The 22,214-nt window shown below is 44.6% G+C and overlaps 2 protein-coding genes across 2 annotated transcripts in view; both read right to left on the reverse strand.

The window, feature by feature from the left end:
• Positions 1-13,698, reverse strand: part of BEND5 (BEN domain containing 5) — a 51,640-nt gene extending 37,942 nt beyond the window's left edge. Inside the window, exon 1 of the mRNA XM_055402924.2 lies at positions 13,289-13,698. Within this exon, the coding sequence (XP_055258899.1) occupies positions 13,289-13,514 (226 nt within the window). The 5' untranslated portion in view covers positions 13,515-13,698. The remainder of the gene's footprint in view (positions 1-13,288) is intronic.
• Positions 1-22,214, reverse strand: part of AGBL4 (AGBL carboxypeptidase 4) — a 1,400,873-nt gene that overhangs the window by 246,670 nt on the left and 1,131,989 nt on the right. The gene's annotated exons all lie outside the window — the stretch shown is intronic.

Below are 22,214 nucleotides of genomic sequence, written 5' to 3' on the forward strand. Positions count from 1 at the left end.
CCTGATCGGAGATGAAAATGGCCTTTCCCACTAGTGGAAGAGCATTCCTTGGGTTCTAGTTTCACAAAAAGGCTAGTTCTTGTTCTCTTTGTACCTACATTTTATAGGTGGGTTAGGAATGAACAGCAGCAGGGGCTGTGGTCTTTCTAAAACAGCAGCTCCCCTCCTATAAACCATTGTTCTTTCTTTCTAAATTAAAAAGCTGTTAAAAGTAAAACCCAATGGAAGTGCTTCAAATGAAGTTATCCTGAAATGGGATGGGTGGGTGTTTTCGCAAGTGAAGAAACAGAGACAGAATCTGAGAGATACAGGGGTGGGAGGGTGGTATCAGGACTTCTGAACGTGTTGAGGCAAAGCTCCTGCGTTAGTCTTCAGTTTGACAAGTTCAAGGGCAAAAATTTGAGATGTAGCCACTAAACGAGAAATGACAAGCTATGCTCAGCCTCCCTGAGCTGACACTCTGAAGCTCAGAATCATGTTGGTACGGAGAGAAGCAATCCTTCAGACTCACAAAACTGGGCAATATTTGAACTTAGAGCAATCCTCAGATCATTTCACTTAACCCTTTCAAGATGGAGACGAGGTTCCAAATGGTAAACCCATGCATCTGTCCACTAAACCAGCAGGTCCAGGGATACAGGGATACAGGAGGAGTAGGACAGGCAGGGTTCCCATTCTGAGTTTATGCTTGTACAAGGTCACAGAAATTAGGGTCATAATATGAACAGCGTGAGAACTCAGACCATGTAACCAGAGTTCAGCACTTTTCCTCCTATACCTCAGATTAATGTTTACTGAGAATTTACACTTGCAGGATCTAGCTGGGGCCTTGGGCCACTGAGAATGAACATTGTTAGGGACACTAGATAAAAACCCACAAAAAAGAAAACTCTCTGATAAGCCTGAGAGAAGATCTCAAATACTGAGTTTGAATAAGGGGACAGTAACTGCTACAGGACCTCAGGGGCAAGGAAGATCACTTTGGTCAGGACAACCATGGCAGGCTTTGGAGAAGTACCCTTTGAGCTAGACTCCTTACTTACAAGGTGATCTTGGGTAACTTAATTTCTCTGATCCTGTTTCCTCATCTGTGACTTGAAGTAAATAATTCCTACTCACATTGCCAGGATGCCCTGAAGATGATCAATTCTGTGTGTTAAGAACCTGAGTGAAGTGAATGGCACTTGGACCATCAGCAGTCATAAAAGGACCGGCATTTAGGGATGGCAAGAAGAGGGAAAAAGATAGAAATTTTTTTAAAAAAAGTAAAGACGGCAAAAGCATTTAGACTGGAATGGTTACAAAAGATGGTTCAGTTATAGGCAGGAAGAGAAGTAAGAATGGAAGTTATGGTGGCTGAGCTTGGAGAATAAACGGCCTTGAATGCCAAGGTAAGAAGAACTAATGTTCAGCCTGCAGGTGTGGGAAAGTCAGACAACCTGGATTCCAAGTCCAGTTCTACTAGGCTGTAGGTGTGAGAAGTCAGGCAAGTTGCTGTGTCAGTGAGTATTACTGATCTCTTTCTGTAGAAATGGAGATAGAATATTGGCTTCAGGTGGGATCAAATTAGCTGAGTAAATGTGCCTTGAAGGCAACAGAGCCCTGTCCTTATAGCACATGACAAAGTTCTGCAGAGCCTGCTGCTGGCCCAAGGCTACTGCAGGCTTGCACCAAGAGGTGGAGACCTGCCCAGCCACCTGGCTTGAGAAAGGTGACACTTGGCAGAGCTCTACTCCCCATATGATGACAGAAGTCCCACTCCCATCAGCTATACCCAAAGCTCCATGCTCTTCCATCTAACTGGAATGCCCTCTCCTTTCCTCTCTGTCTGAAAAACTCCATCCAACCTCCACTCAGCTCCTCTTTCTCTCTTCAAGGTCCCATTACACCTTGCACATACCTTCTCTGTAGCCTATTTTCTTACTATGTTGCAGTCATCTGCTTTGAGGTCTACCCTTCCCACTGGAGTGTGAATAACTACAGTGCAGGTCCCATATCACAAGCCTGGTCATACAATATAGGGACTCATCAAAAAATGTTTAATGAAAGAATAATACAAAGAAACTATGCCAGTAAGCATATGAAAAGATGCTCAAAATCCTCAATCATTAAGGAAACACAAATCAAAAGGAATACAATCAGATATACTTCATACTCATTAGGCTACAATCAAAAAAAGAAAAGAACAGAGGATAAGTGTAACAAGTGTTGAGAAAATGTGGACAAACTGGAAGCCTAATACATTCCTGATAGGAATGTAAAATGGGGCAGCCAATATGGAAAACAGTATGGCAGTTTCTCACAAGGTTAAAAAGAATAAATACAGGATCCAGCAAGTCCACTCTTAGGTATATCCTCAAGAGAAATGAAAACATGTCAACCAAAAACTTGTGCACAAATGTTCATAGCAACATTATTCATAATAGTCAAAGGGGGGAAACAACCCATTGTCCATCAACTGATGAATGGGAAAAAATGTGATATATTCATGCAATGGGGTTTTACTCAACTGCAAGAAGAATGTATTGATACTTGCTATAACATGAATGAATCTTGAAAACATTACGCTAAGTGAAAGAAGCCAGACACAATGGCCACATAATGTATGATTCCATTTATATGAAATGTCCAGAATAGGTATATCTATAGAGATGGAAAGTAGATTAATGTTTTCCAGGAATGGAGGGGGAAGGGGCAATGAGAAATGACCACTTAACGGGTAACAGGGATTTCTTTTTGAGTGATGAAAATGTTCCAGAATTAGATTGTGAAGATGCCTGCAGAACACTAAACTGTATACATTTTAAAATGGTTAAAATGGTGAATTTTAAGTTATGTCAGTTATACTTCAATTAAAAGATAGGCTACTACTTTTAGAATGTGTATTACCTACCAGATACTACTATAAGGCTCTTTTCATATACTATTATACTTCCCAAAACCCCAGCAATTAAGTACTAGCTGCAATTTTCCCATGAGAGAAGAAACTGAGACTCAAAGAGGGCCTAAGGCCACCCAGACAGGAAGGCACCGAGCCAGGATTGATCTAGATCTCTTTGCCTCCCAAGCCCATGCTCTTTTCTCTCTAAACACATGCCTGAAATACAGCAGAGCCATATTCATAAATGCTGAATGAATGAATGATGACTCTGGATAAAGACATCTAAATTCCTCAGCCTGAAGTTCAAAGCAGAAGACCAGTTTAACACTTGCTCTCCTGACAAGAACTGTGTGGCCTCAGAAAATCCCCAGATGGAACTAACTATTAATAGAATGAGGCTGGCCAGACCCCAGGGCCTGAATGGGTTCTTTGAAAAGGTAGGATGAGCAGTACAGGGAGGTCTGAGTGACAGGAGTGAGTTCCAGAAGGGAGCAGAAGCAGGCAGTTTCCCCAGTCACCTGTCCCCTGACCTGGTCCTGGCTGCCCCAATGTCTGGCCATGGGGATCCTGAGGCAACTCTGAGAGCTAACTACCTCCTGGCTCCATGCTAATGCTCATTAGTCTTCTCCCTAAGCTGTGCTCCCTGAATGAGGGCTTCCTGGATGTGCTGCCTGGATGAGGGCTCAAGAAGATCTAAGGCCTCCACTTGTCCTTTTCTGGGGTCAGTGGACATTCACTGACCCTTGTTCTGGGCTGAGCACTCTGCTAAGTGGTCCGTGTCTTTCAGATCCTTACAACCCAGGATGTACCAAGAATGTCAACCAGAATACAAGGCTTGACTTTCAGAGAGATGCTGGCTCATGTGGGGCAAACCTCACATCTCCAGGTCTCCTTAATCCTCACCCTGAGCTAAAGGTGATGCCTCCCATCCATTCTAGTCCACAGATTATGGAACACTCAGTCACTGTAAGAAGTGGAAGAACAGGCTGGGAGAGGGAGGCCCAGGACTGAATAAAGGCAGCCTAGTCTTGTGAATTAGGTGGTCCTGGTTTGGAACTCTGGTTCTGCTACCTGCTGACTGTGGGAATTCGGGCAAGCTACTTCAGCTCTCTGAGCCTCACTTTCATTATTTCTAAGGTCGGGATGATAAACTGTTTTCCAAAAGGTGATGCTTATAAAACACCAAGCACAGTGCCTTTCTTGTCCAAGGTGTTCAATGAATAGCAGCGATGAGGCTGTTCTGTGGGTTATGTGCTTGGCTTTTATCCTTTGGCACAGAGAACCACTGCAGGCATCCAACACAGATTGAGACATGATGAAGGAGATGTTTCGGGAAGATTAATGTGGCAGTGGCGAGCAAGATGGATGAGGCGTGGGGAGGAGACTGAACATAGGGTGACAAGAAGCTATAACTCTTGACTGGTCATACTAATGAAGGTGAACGATGGTGTGGATCATCGAAGACAGCAGGTGACTTCATGTGGCATTTTAACATGGCTTTGGAGTCTGTGTCTGGCTTTGCATTCCAGGAAACCACAGAAGAAATTAGCAATGGACTCAAAGGGATGAAGAAAACTCTCTATAGTCAACCCATCTTTGCAACTACTTCAAACTTAAGACCCAAAAATCAGTCTTAGTGTAAACAGAAATAAACACGTAGCCTATGAAGAGACAATCTTCTTTGACTCTAACTTCCTGATTGTTTTGTTTCCAGGGCAAGAAAACCACCAAGGATTTGGGCATCAACTATCTCCTCCTCCTTTCCAGCTTCTGTGGTGTTAGCTAACCGCACTCATCTATTCAACAAATACTGAGTAAGCATCTACTATGCACCAGGCCCCATGCCAATTCTTTACTAACATCAATATATTTAATCCCCAGGATGATTCTTCTGAAGCAGAAACTGAGGCTCAAAGTGAGGCGGGTTGCCTAAGACATAAACTACTAAATATCAGAGCGAGAATTTCCAGTCACGTCTGCATGACACTTGGACCATTTCTATTACCTAATTATCCTACAGGAACAGGAGAACAATTACCAAGTTGTTGTAACTTCCTCAACTGAACTAAAAGGCACATATAAAATGGCGAGTTTATCAATATAATCTCCCAAGTGCCAGCCTTTTTCCTAAGCCCATGCCTACATCCAGGAAAATGCTGTGATAAATTCCCAAACTCAACTTAGCACAAGTGTGACTCAATACCAACCTTCTGAACTCCAAGTTTATCAAGACCACCAAGCCCTAAACAATCCCCCCAAAGAGCCCCTATTCAAAGCCACAAAATGTGGCAGAAGCTGCTCTTCAAAAATACAGAAGAACTTGGTGTCTGTCATTCATCTAAGAGGCAGAAACATCCCATTAGACTTACCACTATTGAAAAAAAAATGGAGGCATGGTAATGAGCAAAGAGTGTTTTAGAGAACAGGCTGATGGACAAAAAATCCCATGCAAGTCTGTCTTCAAAAGTGAAGAGACCCCTGGAGAATTAGAGGTACAATTACAATGGGAAAGGCACTGTCTTGATTTCCATTTTACATAAAATCATGCTGGATAATTAAAAGAATCAAATGTCAGAGTTTAATACGGTGTGGGCTTGTTGGTTATGATGAAATTCTGAAAGGCTAAACATAAACCATTTCACATAGGCTTTGTCTTGTTTTAAAAAATATCTATATGCCAGTTTAAAGTTCTTCAACTGTATAAAAACCCTGCAAAGTCTATGTTTGCTTCAAAAACAGACATGCCACAGAAAAAGCATGTATATCTCTCATTCTCTGGCTTCTGTTTCTATATCATCTGAGGCAGACAAAATTCCCAAGTTTCTAGGACTGTATCTAATCAAGACAACAAGAAGATGAGTGCCCTGCTGTGGTAAAGCAGAAAGAAATCAAGAGACAAGGGTTTGAGGCACGGCTTTGTAACTCACTCTCCGGGTGACTGGTCACTTCCTCTCAACTCTCTCTTCTGTAAAACAATAAGGACTGGACTAGAAAACCTCAAGAGATCCTTCCAGCTGTGTGATCACTGGACAGCCACAGGGAATTCCACTTCTCTTTCTCTTCTGTGCAGTGCTGGGTAAGAGCAGATGATCCCATCCCTCCAGGTAGGCTTGTCTGAAGAAGTGTCCTGATGAGTCCATCCAAAAAGGGAGAGAAGAACTGACAACCAGGTTTTGGTAGGTCTCCAGGCTCTCACTATCACAGCCTCCCAGGCCTGGGTACAGGGTTAGGGCACAGACAAAACTAGGAACCTTCAACCTGCTGACCCATTTGTCTAGCTACCCTCATGTGCTTTACCAGGCTGTTGCCAGGGTAATAAGTGGCCCCACCATAGGGTCACAGGCAGGAAAATCATGGGGTGAGATGGGAAGCCTTTCATGCTAAAGTCAAGTCCCAGGAGGATTTACAACACACACAAGTTAAATTTTAACCCTGTCTGCTCCTTGGTCCTCTAAATCGTTCCTTTCTACCATAAATGGTGGTACCCACACTAAGCAAACTGTTCTCTCAACAGTGCTTAGCCATCACAGTCCTTATCAATTACTTACATTTAATGAGTACCTACCACGTGCCAGATATCTCCCATGTTACCTTGCTAATAACACAATAATATAGTGGGCAAGTAGCTCATGACTATCTCTATGTTTGGGCACCTGAAACTCAGAGAAGTGAAGTAATCTCCCTAAAGTCACACAGCTTGTAAGCAGAGTCACAGTTGGAACCCTGACTGCCTGATTTCAAAGCCTATCTTCTTTCAGCTCTCTAATACTTCCTATTTGATACTTAAGGAAGTGACTTGGGAGAGGAGCTCATCTAACCAATTCTCCTATCATAGGGCAGGAGTTCATTCTGGAATGTCCACCTCCCCCGACAGGGAGCTCATCACCATGTTGGAAGCAGTGTTCATCTGCTCTTATTATAGTCCTCCCACCAACTCCTATAAATTCCAGTCTCTGGACCTAATTTTGCTTCTGGGACTCCAAAGAACAGGTATGATCCTTCCTCTACTGGGGCAAAACTCAGACATCCAAAACTACCGAAATATCACCCCAAGCAGATTCTGTCTTCTCCTGCTTATATATTATTTAGCTGTCCTATCCTACGTCTCACCAATGAGCTCAGAGGAAAGAGTGGTTGCTATGCAGTTATAAGAAACAAAAATAGGCTTAGATCTAGGATACAAAGGCTTCACTCCTCATTTGATTTCCAGAACACCCATCTCTTCTGTTTATCTTTTGATTTTGAGTCCATCTCTGGCTGCTTCTTCCAAGTCATCTTTTGGGGTTCTTCTTTAGCTGTGCCCCCTGAAAGCTGGGGTTCTAAGGAGTTCTGCACCATTCGCTTCCTCTGACCCCCTCTCCCTCTGTGAGCCCACCAGCCCACGGCTAAAGATTCCCACATTGGGACCCTCAGCCCCACTTCAGAGCACTTTCCTAAACCTTGGACCACATGCCTAATCCCTCTTCTTCAGTATCTGCCCAGATGTCCCACGGGCCCCCAGGACTCATCATCTCCTCTTCTAACCAACTCCTCTTCTAGTGGCATCAGAGCCCAGACACCACATCATCATCACACACGTCACCACAACCAGGCAGTTCCCAGATCCTATGGAGTCTCCTTCCTTGGTCCATCTCAGATCCATCACAACCACTGCCACCTCAGTGTGGGTATCATACTCTCTGACTGCCCTGATCACAGTTCTCCATAAGCTTTGTGTATATGAGAAGACCTTAGCCCACTGCCTGGCACCTACAGCAGTCACTAAACGTTTGAGTAGCTTTCTTCTCCTGGGGTAAAACAAGAAGCCCTGTCTCACAAGGATGTAGACAACAGTATGTATATGGTAATTCCCAGCGCTGAACCTGGAGCCTGGTGAGTACTAAATAAATATTTAGTGAATTGGTCTTTGAAGGCAAGAAACAAAGTCTGTTCCTCCTCCTGTGTTTCCCTCCAGTGTAAGACTGACCACCTAGTGTAACTCAAGAGCTGGGGAGCTAACATGAACCAGAGAAAAGCTCTTCAGGGCATAGATGCTTTTCTGGTAAGCATTTTAAAATGAAGAGAACACACATCTTCTCTCTCGAAGGAGCTCATAAGACAAAGCAGGTAGGCACAGTGGAAAGAGAATAAATCTTGGGAGCCAAAGATCTAAATTTGAACTCTACTTTTCTGGTGTGTTTTTAAAAATAAAAACCAGTGTGCTCTTGAATAACAAAAACAACGAAAAAGAAACACTCAAAAGAGCAAGACCTCAGCTTGCATGGGGCAATTTTTTCCTTTCATCCAGTGAACCAGAATTCTGAAGTACTCTGCAGCACTTACTATTTAGTTGCAACAAATATGTGGTTCCTAAACAAGACAAATCACATCAGAAGGAACTTTCAATGGTTAACATTTCAGCAGAATCGGCAACAGATGACAACAAGCAAGTTCCAATCTTTGCTCCAATGTACATCAGCAGAACATGTCAAAACTTAAAAGTTTTCACTTGCTTTTTTTCTTTTTTAAATAAATCCTTTTGTTGGCAGTCTCCCACTGATGACATGCAACAATCTTTGCATATGAAATTGCCTAGTCCCCTGCTTCGCTGCTAACTTTGTAGAAGTTCCAAAGCATTTCTGGAGCAAGAGATCTATTTGGACCGACAATGCCAAGCTGGGACCTGAGCCCTGAATGAGCTAAAATTACCAAAGCAAGAAAAACGTGGCTTTGGAAGCTACTTCCCCCAAGTGTGGGGTTTCTTCTAGTCAAGGGAGAGATACAGAATGTTGACTTTTTCCAGATGAACAAAATTGAATGAAACCTCCAGAACTCTCTGCAGGTTTTTGCTCTGAAACAAATTGCTGCTACAGAGTCCCTGTTCTCCCTGCTTCTTCTCCCTGAGCATAACATATGCACCTGACTTCCCAAAGTTGGTGAGTTCAACTTGGGCTGACTGGAGTGGACTACGTGCTGGGCACTGCAAGAGCAGAGAAAAGGAAGGCAGGTCCCTGTCCTGGAGGAGTTCACCGTCTGGTAAGAAGACAGACACAGTCACGACTAACCAAAACAGGACAAAGAATGCTAAGATAGGCGAGGAACAGCCAAGTCAAAGAGCTCCAAGGAAGGAGGGTCTCCCATGGGGACAGAGAGTGGAACACGGCACTGCCAGTGCATTTATCCATTCCTCTATGACAGCCCTCAGCTCACAGGACTGCAAGCACCCATGTGTCTGCCCTTCCCACTGAAAGTCAGTTCCATGGGCAGAGGCCCATCTGACACAATGATTAACCCATCCTGGATGGCTTGAGGAGTGCCTGAGGGTGTGTTCTCAAGATGGTATGAAATACCATCTGCAGCCTAGGGGAAGCTGCAGAAATGAGGTGGCACTGGGGCCGCTATGAATGCCCAGGCTGAGAAGCTGAAATTCATTCAGTAGGCAATGGGGAGCTACAGAAAGTTCTACCAAGTAGTGACTTGACTAAAACAGTGTCTTAGAAAATTATTCTGGCTGCAATTTGGAAAATAGATTGAGACAGGGAGATCAATTAGAAGACAGCTATGCTGGTTTAGATATAAAAGCTGGTGGAGGCCTGGATGTGGGCAGTGGGGATAAAGTTAGAAAGCTGAACAAGATAAACTGCAAAGCCTCTCTAGAATAGGCCCTTTCTCTGACCTGCAGTGCCTGGCTTCTCTCTATTTAGGCCATATATCAGGCCCTAAGACTACCCTGAGGATGGTGCCCATTTTTTCTTTGTCACTCCAACAGACAGAAACCCTACATGACAGGGCCTGAAAAGTTAACTTTTGGTCTCACCTCGGTTGTGCTGCCATTTCAATCCCAGGACGTCAGACCTGTGGGTGAACTGGACATTTGTTTATTATAGCACAGGGCCTGGGGTATAGGAAGTAATAAGGGGACATATGACAACAAAAGGAATTTAGCACACCCGAGTAACAATAATGAGGCAAAAGTCCCTGGAAAATATGGCATAGCATTTTAAGACTCGGAGCTTAGAAGAAACCAGTTTTGGCCCTGTTTAAAAAAAAAAAAACCAACATAAATTCAATATCATGAGCCCCAGGAGGAAACTGGATTGCAGTTGGATAATGGTTAAGTTCTCCAAATGGGTTGCTCTCACTTTCACAAGCTGTTTGGCAAGTAAATGAGAGTGACGAATGAGACCACATCCAAAGGTGAGCCAAGTCTTGAGTTATGTGAACCAAGAGGATGGGCGCTCTTCTGAGATTTCCTGAGGAAGATGTAACTTAGCAGGGAGGAAGGTGTGTGTGCTCTGAAGGAGGGAGGCTGGTAAGAGAAGAGAAGAGCAGAAGGGGCTTGAAAATTCAGCGCTAAAAACTGCTCTTGAGCTCAAAAACTTGCTTTGAACTGTAAACTTCACGGAGAGTTCTTTTCTCCTCTTTTACTTCTTCCAGTCTTGCTGTGTGGCCTATGAAAGCATCAGCTACTTTACAAAGGAGATTCCTAGTGGGCACCTGGCACTGGAAGACCTGGGTTCTGACTCTGACTTTGTCATTTGCAGCTGCACAGGAGTCTCGAAGGCTCAGTGTCCTCATCTATACAATGGGAATGGCAACAACAGCAATCTCCACCAACAGGTTTCTGTGAAGGACTAACAGAGACAATGCACAGGCACAAAGCAAGACTGTCAATAAAGACTCTGTTTGCTTTTTTCGCTTGAATGGAAATCAAGGCTATATACTGAGGTCTGACACACATGGAAATCATGGTGTAGACTAGCACATGCTAGAAAATGCCAAGTCCCAAAGCAGCTGGCTTTGACATTTCCTGGATACAAGAAGAGGTACACTTGAAGACAGCTCTGGGTTGGCCTGGGCAAACAGTAATGAAACAGACTTCTCACCAAAAGCCATAAAGTAGCCCCAAACTGCCCCCCTGAAACCCCACTTTTGATGTCAGAGAGGGATTAATTACTCATGGCTAATTCACAAAAACATAGCCTTCTCTGCCTCCCGCTTGAGGATTCACCTCCCCACATCAGGTCCCACAGCACAGCTGTATTTACAACTAGGACATGCCAGAAGAAGAGTTGTTTAAGACGAAGTCACTCTAAGCAATTCTCAGAGCCTCAGCATTTAAGATGGGGTTTCAAGACACACAGGAGAGTTCTTCCAGGATAAATGAATTCCCAAACCCACCCTGGCCCTTCCAATCAGGTCCACAGCCAGAAGAACAGCCCCAGTTTAAAAATTAACCAGCTGATTGGAATTCTGACTGTGGTCCAGCCAACCTCAAGTTCTTTCTCTTCTCCCCACAACCCCCCGCCACTTTTCTCTTCTCAATAACAACAACAAAAAAACCTGAAGAGAGGTGGGGGAAAGTGCTTTTCAACTCACTTTGCTCAAGCTGGCACCATGCTTCTTCTCTGGATCTACTCTGCCAATTTCCAGATGTTACCTAGTTTTGTGGGTTTTTTTTTAAATTGTTTGTTTTTAATAATCCCAAAGATTTATTTCCAACTTGGAAGGATGAACAGTCTACACATTCAAGATTTATGGTCCTCAGACCAAAGATTACATTGTCTTACTTAAAAAGACTTGTCCATTTTCAAAAATCAGAGTCTGTGGGGGCTGCCATCTCCCCCAGCAGCCTCTCCACAGTGCTTGAAGAGCCAAGCACAGTGGATAAATGAATGAATGAACAATCTCTCAAAGAGGAAAACAGCCATCACACACTAAAACATGTACATACCACTGACTCCTTCTGACATACACCATTTCTCTCCGAGAGCCCTTCCAGATCTAAGAGTATAACAGAAGCATCAAGAGCATGCTTTCTTTTCTTATAGGCAAGGGGAAGCAATGGTTACAACCTAGTTATAACTTCCTCAGGGCAATTCTGTAATCTTGTGGGAAAAAATCTCCAAATCCCTTCCCTCATAATTAAAATCAAGCAAACAAAACAAAACCTAATCAACTAAAAAGGTTTCCCTTTTTTCTGCATACTTTCCTTCATTCTGTTTTTCTGGCCCCAGGCATGCCCAGGTGTTATGGGTGGGTTTACACCACTGTGCCCCTGGGCTTGTCAGAGAGGTGGTAAGGACACAGTCCTGCCAAAAGGGCCCCAGGTGCTCCTCTGTTTCCAGCTTTTCTTCCACTCCTCAACTCTGGCAAACCTACTTTCCAGAGGCAACAGGGGGTAATGGAAAGGAACTTATGAACTAGAGCTCTAATGTACTGCTAATTTGCCAGGAGACCCTTGGAAAGTCACTTCTCTGTTTCAAGCCACAGTTTCCTTACTTGCCAAATTTAAATATGATAAATGCTGAATTAATCTTTTAAACTAAATGAAGAAAGCTAAGGAAGTTGGAAAAGATAGGAAAGGTCTCAAAGTACAAAATACCAGCAATATCAACTCATCCCTGGTCTTTGCACTGGAGGGCAGGGTGGCTTACTGTCTGCTCACTCTGAGGTACAACCTCCTTACTTACCAGCAATAGCTAGAAGGCTGCTCCCCAAAACAGAAGTGATACTTTCCTCTTCTCCTGTCTGTACCCAAGCCTCCTATAACTGGCTGTGAAAGAGGATCTGCTGACTTTACAAAGGAAAAGGTGCTTCAGTATGGCAGAAGGAACTCGGTGAAGGAGGCTAGGGGGCTGGTTTCTTGTCCAACTCTAACTGAACCTCAGCATTCTCACCTGTCAAATGGGGATGCGCCACCTGCCTTACCTATTTCTCAGGGCCCTGGGAAAGCAGGAATGGGAAGTCTAGTGTTATCCTGGCCCTCAGCTCTTACTCGAGGAGCCTCCTGGGAGATTCAAAAGGGGTGTGGAGGCTGAGGGATGCTAAGTGCCACTAAGTCTTTACCTCTGCACCTATTCAGGGAGGGGCAGGAGAGAGGCACCCAGTACCCAGTGATCAAGGCCTCTGCATGCCATCCAGGACCGCCCGGATGGGACAAGGATGTCACAGCTCTCCTCTGTGAAGAGGGACTCCCACCTGGAGGAGTCTGACAATGTCAAGCCTTGCCTCCTCAGGCAGTTCTGCGGGCCTTAAAGGGAGAGACAGACGGCTAGAGAAACTTAGGGAAACAGCAGAGAGGGAAGGAAGTGAGACAGAGGGAAAGAGGTGGGAGAGAAATGAAGGTGCAAACAGGCAGAGAGAGAAAGGGGAAGTGAAGTAGCCGGAGAATAGAAACAGAAAGAGTAGGGCAGACACAGAGACGCGGAGCCAGACTGACAGCGCGCGAGTTGTCCGGGAGGCGGGAAGACAAAGGGGACCATCCCGTATTTTTAACTGGTCTGGCCTTCCACAGACACCCCGCTCCCCACAAAGAAACGCCGACGGGCCGGGAGGAGGGGCCCGAGCGAGCAGCGGCTCCCCCGACCCCCTCCCCGGCCCCCGGCCCCCGCCCGGCCCCCGCGCCCCTCCCGGCCCCTCGCTCACCTGCCAGCGCCAGGATCTGGGCCTTGTGCAGCAGCAGCGCGCCCCAGTCGCGGGGGGCGCGCGGGGGGCTCTCGGGCCCGGCGCCCAGCTCCTCCGGGCCCCGGTACACGGCGTACACCTTCTGGTTGTCAAAATCCAGCCGCGAGCGGGGGCTGAAGTCGCGCACGCACGACACGGGCAGCGCGTAGCAGACGTTGTCCTCCAGGAACCGCACAAAGGCGTACATGGTGGGCGCGGGGGGCGGGCCCCGCTCGGCCGGTCAGCCCGCGGGGCGGGCGCGGAGGTGGGGACCCGGCGGGGGCCGCGAGCCGCGCGGCCGGGCCGGGGGCGGGGGCGGCTCCCCGGGGCCCGGGCTCCCCCCGCTGTTATTGTTCCTGGAAGCCCCGCTCTGCCAATCGGCTGCTCTCGCCTGGGCGCGGAACCGGGAGGGAGGGGGGCGGGGGGCGGAGGAGGGGGTTTGGAAGCGCACCGCCACTCGCGAAGTCAGACCCGAGCAATCACAGCCGGAGTGCGATTCGCCGAGGGAAGGGGCAGGGGCCGAGAGACTGCATTGCAATAATGATAATAACAATAGCCTTGCAGGAGGGGGAAAAAAAATGCATTGACTAATCATCAGAGTAGCGCTGCATGCTGGATTCGTCGCTTCAACAATCGCGCTACAAACCAAATTGCATGGCAGCAAAACTGCACTGCCAAGGAGAGGAGAGTGTGAGAGAAGAAATGCAGGGCGAGGGGCAAGCTTGTTTGGATTCTTAAGTGTAAACTTGCAAGCAAGCAGAATTTTGGACTATTTCAAATAATTCTAAGCACTCTCCCTCAACTCCTTTAGTTCACTTTCTTTCTTTCTTTCTTTTTCTTTTTGGTAGAAACTGCCAGCTCCACTGTGGGGAGGGTCAGTCAGCTTGAAATATTCCCCCTCTGCTGCCAAACTAGTTCTGACCAGAAACTGGGGCTTATCTGGGATTTCCAGCTGGACCAGCTGGCTGGGATGGTGGAGAGGTTATCAAGGGCCCCTCTCAGCTCGAAGGAGCAGGGTAGCCTCCCTCCCCTGTAGTCTTCCAGCAGTGAGGTCCCCTCCGCAGCATGCAGGTCTCTAAACTGGGACCTGCAGGAATGAGCAGGGAGGGGAGGGGTGCTCTGGGGAAGGCAAACCCAGGGCTAGCTGGGCATTTCTGGGGCACCTCGAGTTCAGGAACGGGACTCTGTGGAACAGCAGTCTTTGCTCTGTCCCTAGTGTCACAGGCAGAAGGGAACCTGGAGGGGCTTGTGTCCCCCGGAAAAGTATGAATACCATCAACCTAAAGAGGGCTGACTGGGGCTGTTCCTCATAGGAACCTCATCCCACATTAGAGGGGGTCAGCATCCTTACATTGAGGCCTCTGAGAGGGTGGGCTTTGTATCCAGTGTGGCTACTTATATTCCCATTGCTTAGCACAAACTTGGCACTTTTTAGGGGCTCAGTGAATTTTGGGTGGAAAATAATAATAATTAAAAATTCACATTCACCCAGTCATCCAGTCACACCCATTTATTCAAGCAACCAATATTCATTTGGTACGTACTACATGCCAGATTCTGGAGGAAAACACACAGGATAAACACCCTGATCTCTTAAGTGTTAGACAGTGTACAAGAGCTTGAGTCTTGATTTTGGATTTCTGTGCCAAAATTAGGTTACTATGAATAACCCTCCTCTGTCCTGGAAACACAGTCTGGTCGGAAAGTATTAAGAAAGTATAAGCAATTATGTTATAGTGAGAAAAGTGTTCTCATAGAGGAATGTTGAATGGAGGTGGCAGACTGAATTACATATTATATATTTTTAAAAATTCATTTTAATGAACTCAACCTGTAAGAAAAAAGCAAAATAAATGTGCCAAAATGTTTCTTAGTAGTCGTGGGTGACTTTGTTCTCCTTTGTGTGTTTATGTTTATATAACTATTTTCCCCAATAAGCAGGTATTTATAATCAGAAAGCATTAAACATTATTTTTTTAAAAAGCACTATGCTCACATTTCAGATTAGCTACATTAATGATTAAATAAATAAGCCAAAAGCCCCATCAACACGTTCTGCCCAGATCCAACTGTACAGGTCAGATTGAGTTCCCTTAAACGGAGCCTCTGATATACACACAGATAGGACCACATGTTGTATGGATGCAGTTGTTGGACCTCTGTTGCCCCACATACTTGTGGAAAAAAGAGGAGCCACTCTGAATTGTTCCAGCAGGTTTACCTTCATGATTATGATTTATTTGGACTGATCTTGCATGCGTTTTTATTTTAAGAATACATTCCTATGGTGGTCAAGGGGAAGTAATGTGTAGCAAGACTTCTGATTTAAAAGATGAATCATGCAGAGCTGGCCATATTAAATGAAACTCCAAACTATGAAACCATGAAACTCCAAACTATGTTTGCGAAATAATTTCAAGTAGCACCATGGCCAACCTCCTAGCCCGTTTAGATGAGAGTGACCTCAAAGTACATTACCAGTCTCATCTCTTATCACCTTCCTGGACATTCCAGTACATTTCAGACACATTAAACTATTTGACATCTTCCAAAAGAGCATGTTTTATCAAGATCTCAAGCCTGTGTGCGTTGTTTTCTGCCCTCATCCTGGGGAGTTCTTCCTCCCCGGAGTACACAGTGACCTCACCCTCCCCTGAAGGCCAGTTCACATGCCACATCCTCTGTGAAGCTTCCCCAACCAATCTCTCTCCTCAAGCAAAGGCAGTTCCTTTCTACTATTTTGTCCATCACATTTTATCTTCCCTCATTAAAATGAGCTCTCTGGAGTTGGGGGAGGGTGGTGGGGATAAAACGGCTAGGTAACCTCAGCATCCTAGCGCGGAACTGGGGAGAAAATGCTAATAAAAAAAAGGCATTAAAGAAAGACACCACATGAATAACAAACCTCTTGCATGGTTTTGCTGAACATCTGTCCCATCTTTTCAGAGTTGGAGCTGAATCTCTTTCCCATTCCCAGTAACCAATGTGCCCATCATGATTGCTCTCTTGGTGAGACAGACACATCCGTGAACATATTAAGTACCACTGCACCCTCAGGTTCAAACAAATTCTCCACCCAAGTCAGTGTAAACAGTTCTCCTAAGGGGGCAGTTTCATTTTCCAAGAACCCAGAAAGAAGAAAAGAACAAATAATGACATGGATGCCGACAGAGTAAACATGGACTCAATACATTGTCTTGCAGGTGCTCAGAACGGATTCTAGAGAAGGAATGGCAAGAACAGGATGTTCAAAGAGACAGCGCTCAGCAGCCTAAAGGCAACACAAAGACAACCAGCGTTTCTGCTTCCAGTGTGTATCACACAATCTTTTAACACAGCTTCTAGGGAACCTACTAAGTGTGTATCCTTTGCCCTAGTGAAAACTGGAATCAGAGTACCTCTTTGATCCAGAGACTGTTGCCCCAGGCTTTACACATACCAGAAACTCAAGATGTTGATGATTCAGTGATTGGCAAACAAAGACAGTTCAAAAGTACACATTTCAGACTTAAAAGAGGTGGTTAAAAATGTCCTGTTTGAACCTCCTCTTCAGTATCCCTGCCAAATGGTCATCCAAACACTTCTTATATGGTTCTAATGTTAGGAAGTTTACCAGCACCCCTTATCTTTGGGACACTACTGACTGTTAGAAAGGTCTTCCATACTTACACTGATGCAGAACCTTTCCCCCTGTAGCTGTCATACTAAGTTCACCACCAAGAGTCTCATGCCAGCCCATCAGATATGGAAACACTTGGGATCCTATCTCATTAGGATCTTTGTCTTCTGCCCAGACATCTTCACTTCCTTCACTTGTCTTTCCTCAAATAACCTGGTTTCAGTGATGATAACTGTGATATCTACTTTTCTTCCTCCAAAGCTTATGCCAGCCACCAAGTATATATGATTTCAATTAATTTCACACTGAAACTTTGAAGTTGGTACTATGAACCTCATGATAGAGGTAAGACAACTGGCCAAAGAGTTTGGCTCTGGGGAATCCTGGAAAGCCTGTGGTCATATTTGCATTTTAGACATTTTAGATTAGGAGTGGTGTGGGTAAGGATTGAGGGGAAGCACGACTGGGGAGTGAGAGGCCCATGATGAGGCTGCCTGTCTTCTCCCTGCCCCTCCCCTGACTCCCTCTTTCTATCAGCCAAATGTCCTTTGCCTCCCTTCCAAGTTACTTTAATGGAGCAGAAAATGTACACATCTGGGGCAGCTTTGCGACTGTGTCTCCTTGCGCTTTCCTGTTGAGTTTTGCAGAGCCTTGGGTTAATGTCAAGCTCCTTCAGTTTAGCCAGCTGAAGCATGATCAGTGGCAGCAGGGGGACTTATGTTTCATATTACTGCATGGAATTCTCAATGTACTTTGTAAAACTATTTTAAGGAGACCTGGGTTCTGTGAGTTTTTAAAGCAACTGGAGCGTGTCTTTTCAACCTCTCTGCTAATGATTGACCACATTTTTTCATGATTTTGTCTTTTTTTCCCCCTGTGATATTTAATTTGACTTTTTAAGTCTGCTTTAAAAAAAAAATTTTTTTTTTTTTTAATTCTGTCCAGAAAAACAACTTGCTGTGCTATGAGCTCAGGGCCCTTGTCTTTTCAGGCTGATTCAAGGAAGGAATGTTGACACATGGCTGGGAGGATCTGGGACTGTTGGGAGGCCCATGCTGGGCATTACCCTGAACTGCTGCTATCACCAAAACGGTGGCATAAACACAGTATATCCGTGTGAACTCCTGATGGTGAAGTCTAGCTGAGTCTGACAGTGGGGTTTTAGGCAGGCGGGGAGAGGGACAGGAGACAGGCGGAAGGAAGGAAAGAGGACTTTTATGTTGAGAACAACCTCAAAGGCCAGTGAACACTGCCTGGAGTTAGAGGGAAGGCCAACTTGTCATGTAGGTGACAACCTGGAGGGCCAAAGGAATGTGGGCTTTAGAATCAGATGTTTGCTGTAACTTTGGGCAAGGCAGTTTGCCTCCCTCAGTTTCCTTACTCATAAAATGAGGCCAATAATATGTATCTTCTGAATGTATTGTGAGAATTGGGACAGGAGTTTTTACCTTTTTTGTGTATCAGAATCACTTGGGGAACATAAAAAATATGCCACTCACAGGTCCTATCCCCCAACATCCTGTGATACAATTGGTCTGGGGATGGGACCTGGGAAATATTTTCTTTTATAGTTCCTGGCTTATTTTAAAATCAGACCAGGTTGAGTATGTCTGAGTTGGAAGAATTTTAGGTAACATGGTAGTCACAAAGAAATTGCTCAGCAAATCCTAGGTACTATTTTCAGGGAAAATACGCAGGGCTCTGAAATGTTTGTTTGAAAAGTGACACACTCAGATGACCATTATATCTATTACTGTTGGCAAGAATCCCTTAGAAGAAATGGAGTAGCCCTCAGAGTCAACAAAAGAGTCCGAAATGCAGTACTTGGGTGCAATTTCAAAAATGACAGAACAATCTCTGTTCATTTCCAAGGCAAACCATTCGGTATCACAGTAATCCAAGCCTATATCCCAAGCAGTAATGCTGAAGAAACTGAAGTTGAATGGTTGTGTGAAGACCCACAAGACCTTCTAGAACTAACAGCCAAAAAAGATGTCCTTTTCATTATAGGAGACTGTAATGGAGAAGTAGGAAGTCAAGAGATACCCAGAGTAACAGGCAAATTTGGCCTTGAAGCACGAAATGAAGCAGGACAAAGGTTAACAGACATTTGCCAAGAGAACGCACTGGTCATAGCAAACACCCTCTTCCAACAACACATGTCTACACATGGACATCACCAGAAGGTCAACACCGAAATCAGATTGATTATATTCTTTGCAGCCAAAGATGGAGAAGCTCTATACAGTCAGCAAATAATAACACCGGGAGCTGACTGTGACTCAGATCATGGACTCCTTATTGCCAAATTCAGACTTAAATTGAAGAAAGTAGGGAAAACCACTAGACCATTCAGGTATGACCTAAATAAAATCCCTTACGATTATACAGTGGAAGTGAGAAATAGATTCAAGGGATTAGATCTGATAGACAGTGCCTGAAGAACTATGGACAGAGGTTCGTGACATTGTACAGGAGGCAGGGATCGAGACCATCCCCAAGAAAAAGAAATGCAAAAAGGCAAAATGGTTGTCTGAGGAGGCCTTACAAATACCTGAGAAAAGAAGAGAAGCTAAAGGCAAAGGAGAAAAGGAAAGATATACCCATCTGAATGCAGAGTTCCAAAGAATAGCAAGGAGAGATGAGAAAGCCTTCCTCAGTGATTAGTGCAAAGAAATCGAGGACAATAGAATGGGAAAGACTAGAGATCTCTTCAAGAAAATTAGAGATACCAAGGGAAATTTTCTTGCAAAATTGGGCACAAATAAGGACAGAAATGGTATGGACCTAACAGAAGCAGAAGATATTAAGAAGAGGTGGCAAGAATACACAGAAGAACTGTACAAAAAAGATCTTCACAACCAAGATAATCATAATGGTGTGATCACTCACCTAGAGCCAGACATCCTAGAATGTGAAGTCAAGTGGGCCTTAGGAAGCATCACTGGGAACAAAGCTAGTGGAGGTGATAGAATTCCAGTTGAGCTATTTCAAATCCTAAAAGATGATGCTATGAAAGTGCTGAACTCAATATGTCAGCAAATGTGGAAAACTCAACAGGTGCCACAGGACTTGAAAAGGTCAGTTTTCATTCCAGTCCCAAACAAAGGCAATGCCAAAGAATGTTCAAACTACCACACAATTGTACTCATCTCACATGTTAGTAAAGTCATACTCAAAATTCTCCAAGCCAGACTTCGACAGTATGTGAACCGCGAACTTCCAGATGTTAAATCTGGATTTAGAAAAGGCAGAGGAACCAGAGTTCAAATTGCCAACATCCACTGGGTCATCGAAAATGCAAGAAAGTTCCAGAAAAACACTTACTTATGCTTTATTGACTATGCCAAAGCCTTTGACTGTGTATCACAACAAACTGTGGACAATTCTTCAAGAGATGGGAATAGCAGACCACCTGACCTGCCTCCTGAGAATTCTGTATGCAGGTCAAGAAGCAACAGTTAGAACTGGACATGGAACGACAGACTGGTTCCAAATCAGGAAAGGAGTATGTCAAGGCTGTATATTGTCACCCTGCTCATTTAACTTGTATGCAGAGTACATTATGCAAAATGTTGGGATGAATGAAGTACAAGTTGGAATCAAGATTTCCAGGAGAAATATCAATAACCTGAGATATGCAGATGGTACCACCATTATGGTACAAAACGAAGAGGAACTAAAGAGCCTCTTGACGAAAGTGAAAGAGGAGAGTGAAAACGTTGGCTTAAAGCTCAACACTCAGAAAACTAAGATTATGGCATCTGGTCCCATCACTTCATGGCAAATGGATGGGGAAACAATGGAAACTGAGACTTTATTTTTTTGGGCTCCAAAATCACTGCAGATAGTGACAGAAGCCATAAAATTATAAGACGCTTGCTCCTTGGAAGAAAAGCTATGAATAACCTCAACCACATATTAAAAAGCAGAGACATTAGTTTGCTAACAAAGGTCCATCTAGCAAAGCTATGGTTTTTCTAGTAGTCATGTATGGATGTGAGAGTTGGACTATAAAGAAATTTGAGCACAGAAGAATTGATGCTTTTGAACTGTGGTGTTGGAAAAGACTCTTGAGAGTCCCTTGGACTGCAAGGAGATCCAACCAGTCAATCCTAAAGGAAATCAGTCCTGAATATTCATTGGAGAGACTGATGCTGAGCCTGAAGCTCCAATACTTTGGCCACCTGATATGAAGAATTGGCTCATTGGAAAAGACCCTGAAGCTGGGAAAGATTGAAGATGAGAGGAGAAGGGGACGACAGAGGATGAGATGGTTGGATGGCATCACCGACTCAATGGACATGAGTTTGAGTAAGCTCTGGGAGTTGGTGATGAACAGGGAAGTTGGCATGATATGGTCCATGGGGTCACAAATAATAGGACATGACTGAGTGACTGAACTGAAGCGAACTGGTGGCTCAGTTGGTAAAGAATCTGCCTGCAATGTGGGAGACCCAGGTTCAATCTCTGGGTGGGGAAGATCACTTGGAGAAGGAAATGGTAACCCAGGCCAGCATTCTTGCCTGGAAGATCGCATGGACAGAGGAGTCTGGCGGGCTACAGTCCGTGGGGTTGTAAAGAGTCGGACATGACTGACAGACTTTGCACACTCACATCCTTACTAAGTGTGTGGTCATGGACAAATATCTTAATCTCTCCAAGTTTCTTCTTGGAAATATTAATACAGCTTCACAGAGTTGCTGTGAGAATTAAATGAGATAGCCCATATAAAATGTTTGGCACAGCAGCTGACACATAGTGAGTTCTCAATATATGATAGTTGCTCTTATTGTTATTATTGTCACTATCGTTATTGTTACTAGAATGCTTATCCCCATGCTGAAAGTAAGATTGAATATAATGAAATAAATTATCCTGATAATTATCTAACAAGCACTCCGCAATGCTTCAATCCCAGAGCCATTCTCTTTAAAACAGAGCCTGTGGGCACAGGGTTGTAGTCACCAAAGGCGGACCCAGATCTCAAGTTCGAAAGCTATTGAGGCTATGGGCCTTGCCCAGACCTGTTGCAGCAAACACTTCCAGGATAATGTATTTGGATCCATTCATTCTTTCAAACTTACTTTTTGTGCTTTCTTCGAAGAAATAAAAAACATGCATGCATTATATAAAATCTAAAATGCAGAAGTGTTTACAGCAGTCTGAAGCCAGATGTCTTGGCCTGATCAAGCAGGCAACACAGCGATCGAGTTCAACCAATCAGATCTCAGCTACATTTTGCTCTCATACACCTCATGCGACGAGTTGACTCACTGAAAAAGACTC

This window comes from Moschus berezovskii, chromosome 4 (assembly GCF_049115385.1).
Source record: "Moschus berezovskii isolate FMDL1 chromosome 4, NW_MosBer_1.0, whole genome shotgun sequence".
NCBI classification, from domain to species: Eukaryota; Metazoa; Chordata; class Mammalia; order Artiodactyla; family Moschidae; genus Moschus; species Moschus berezovskii.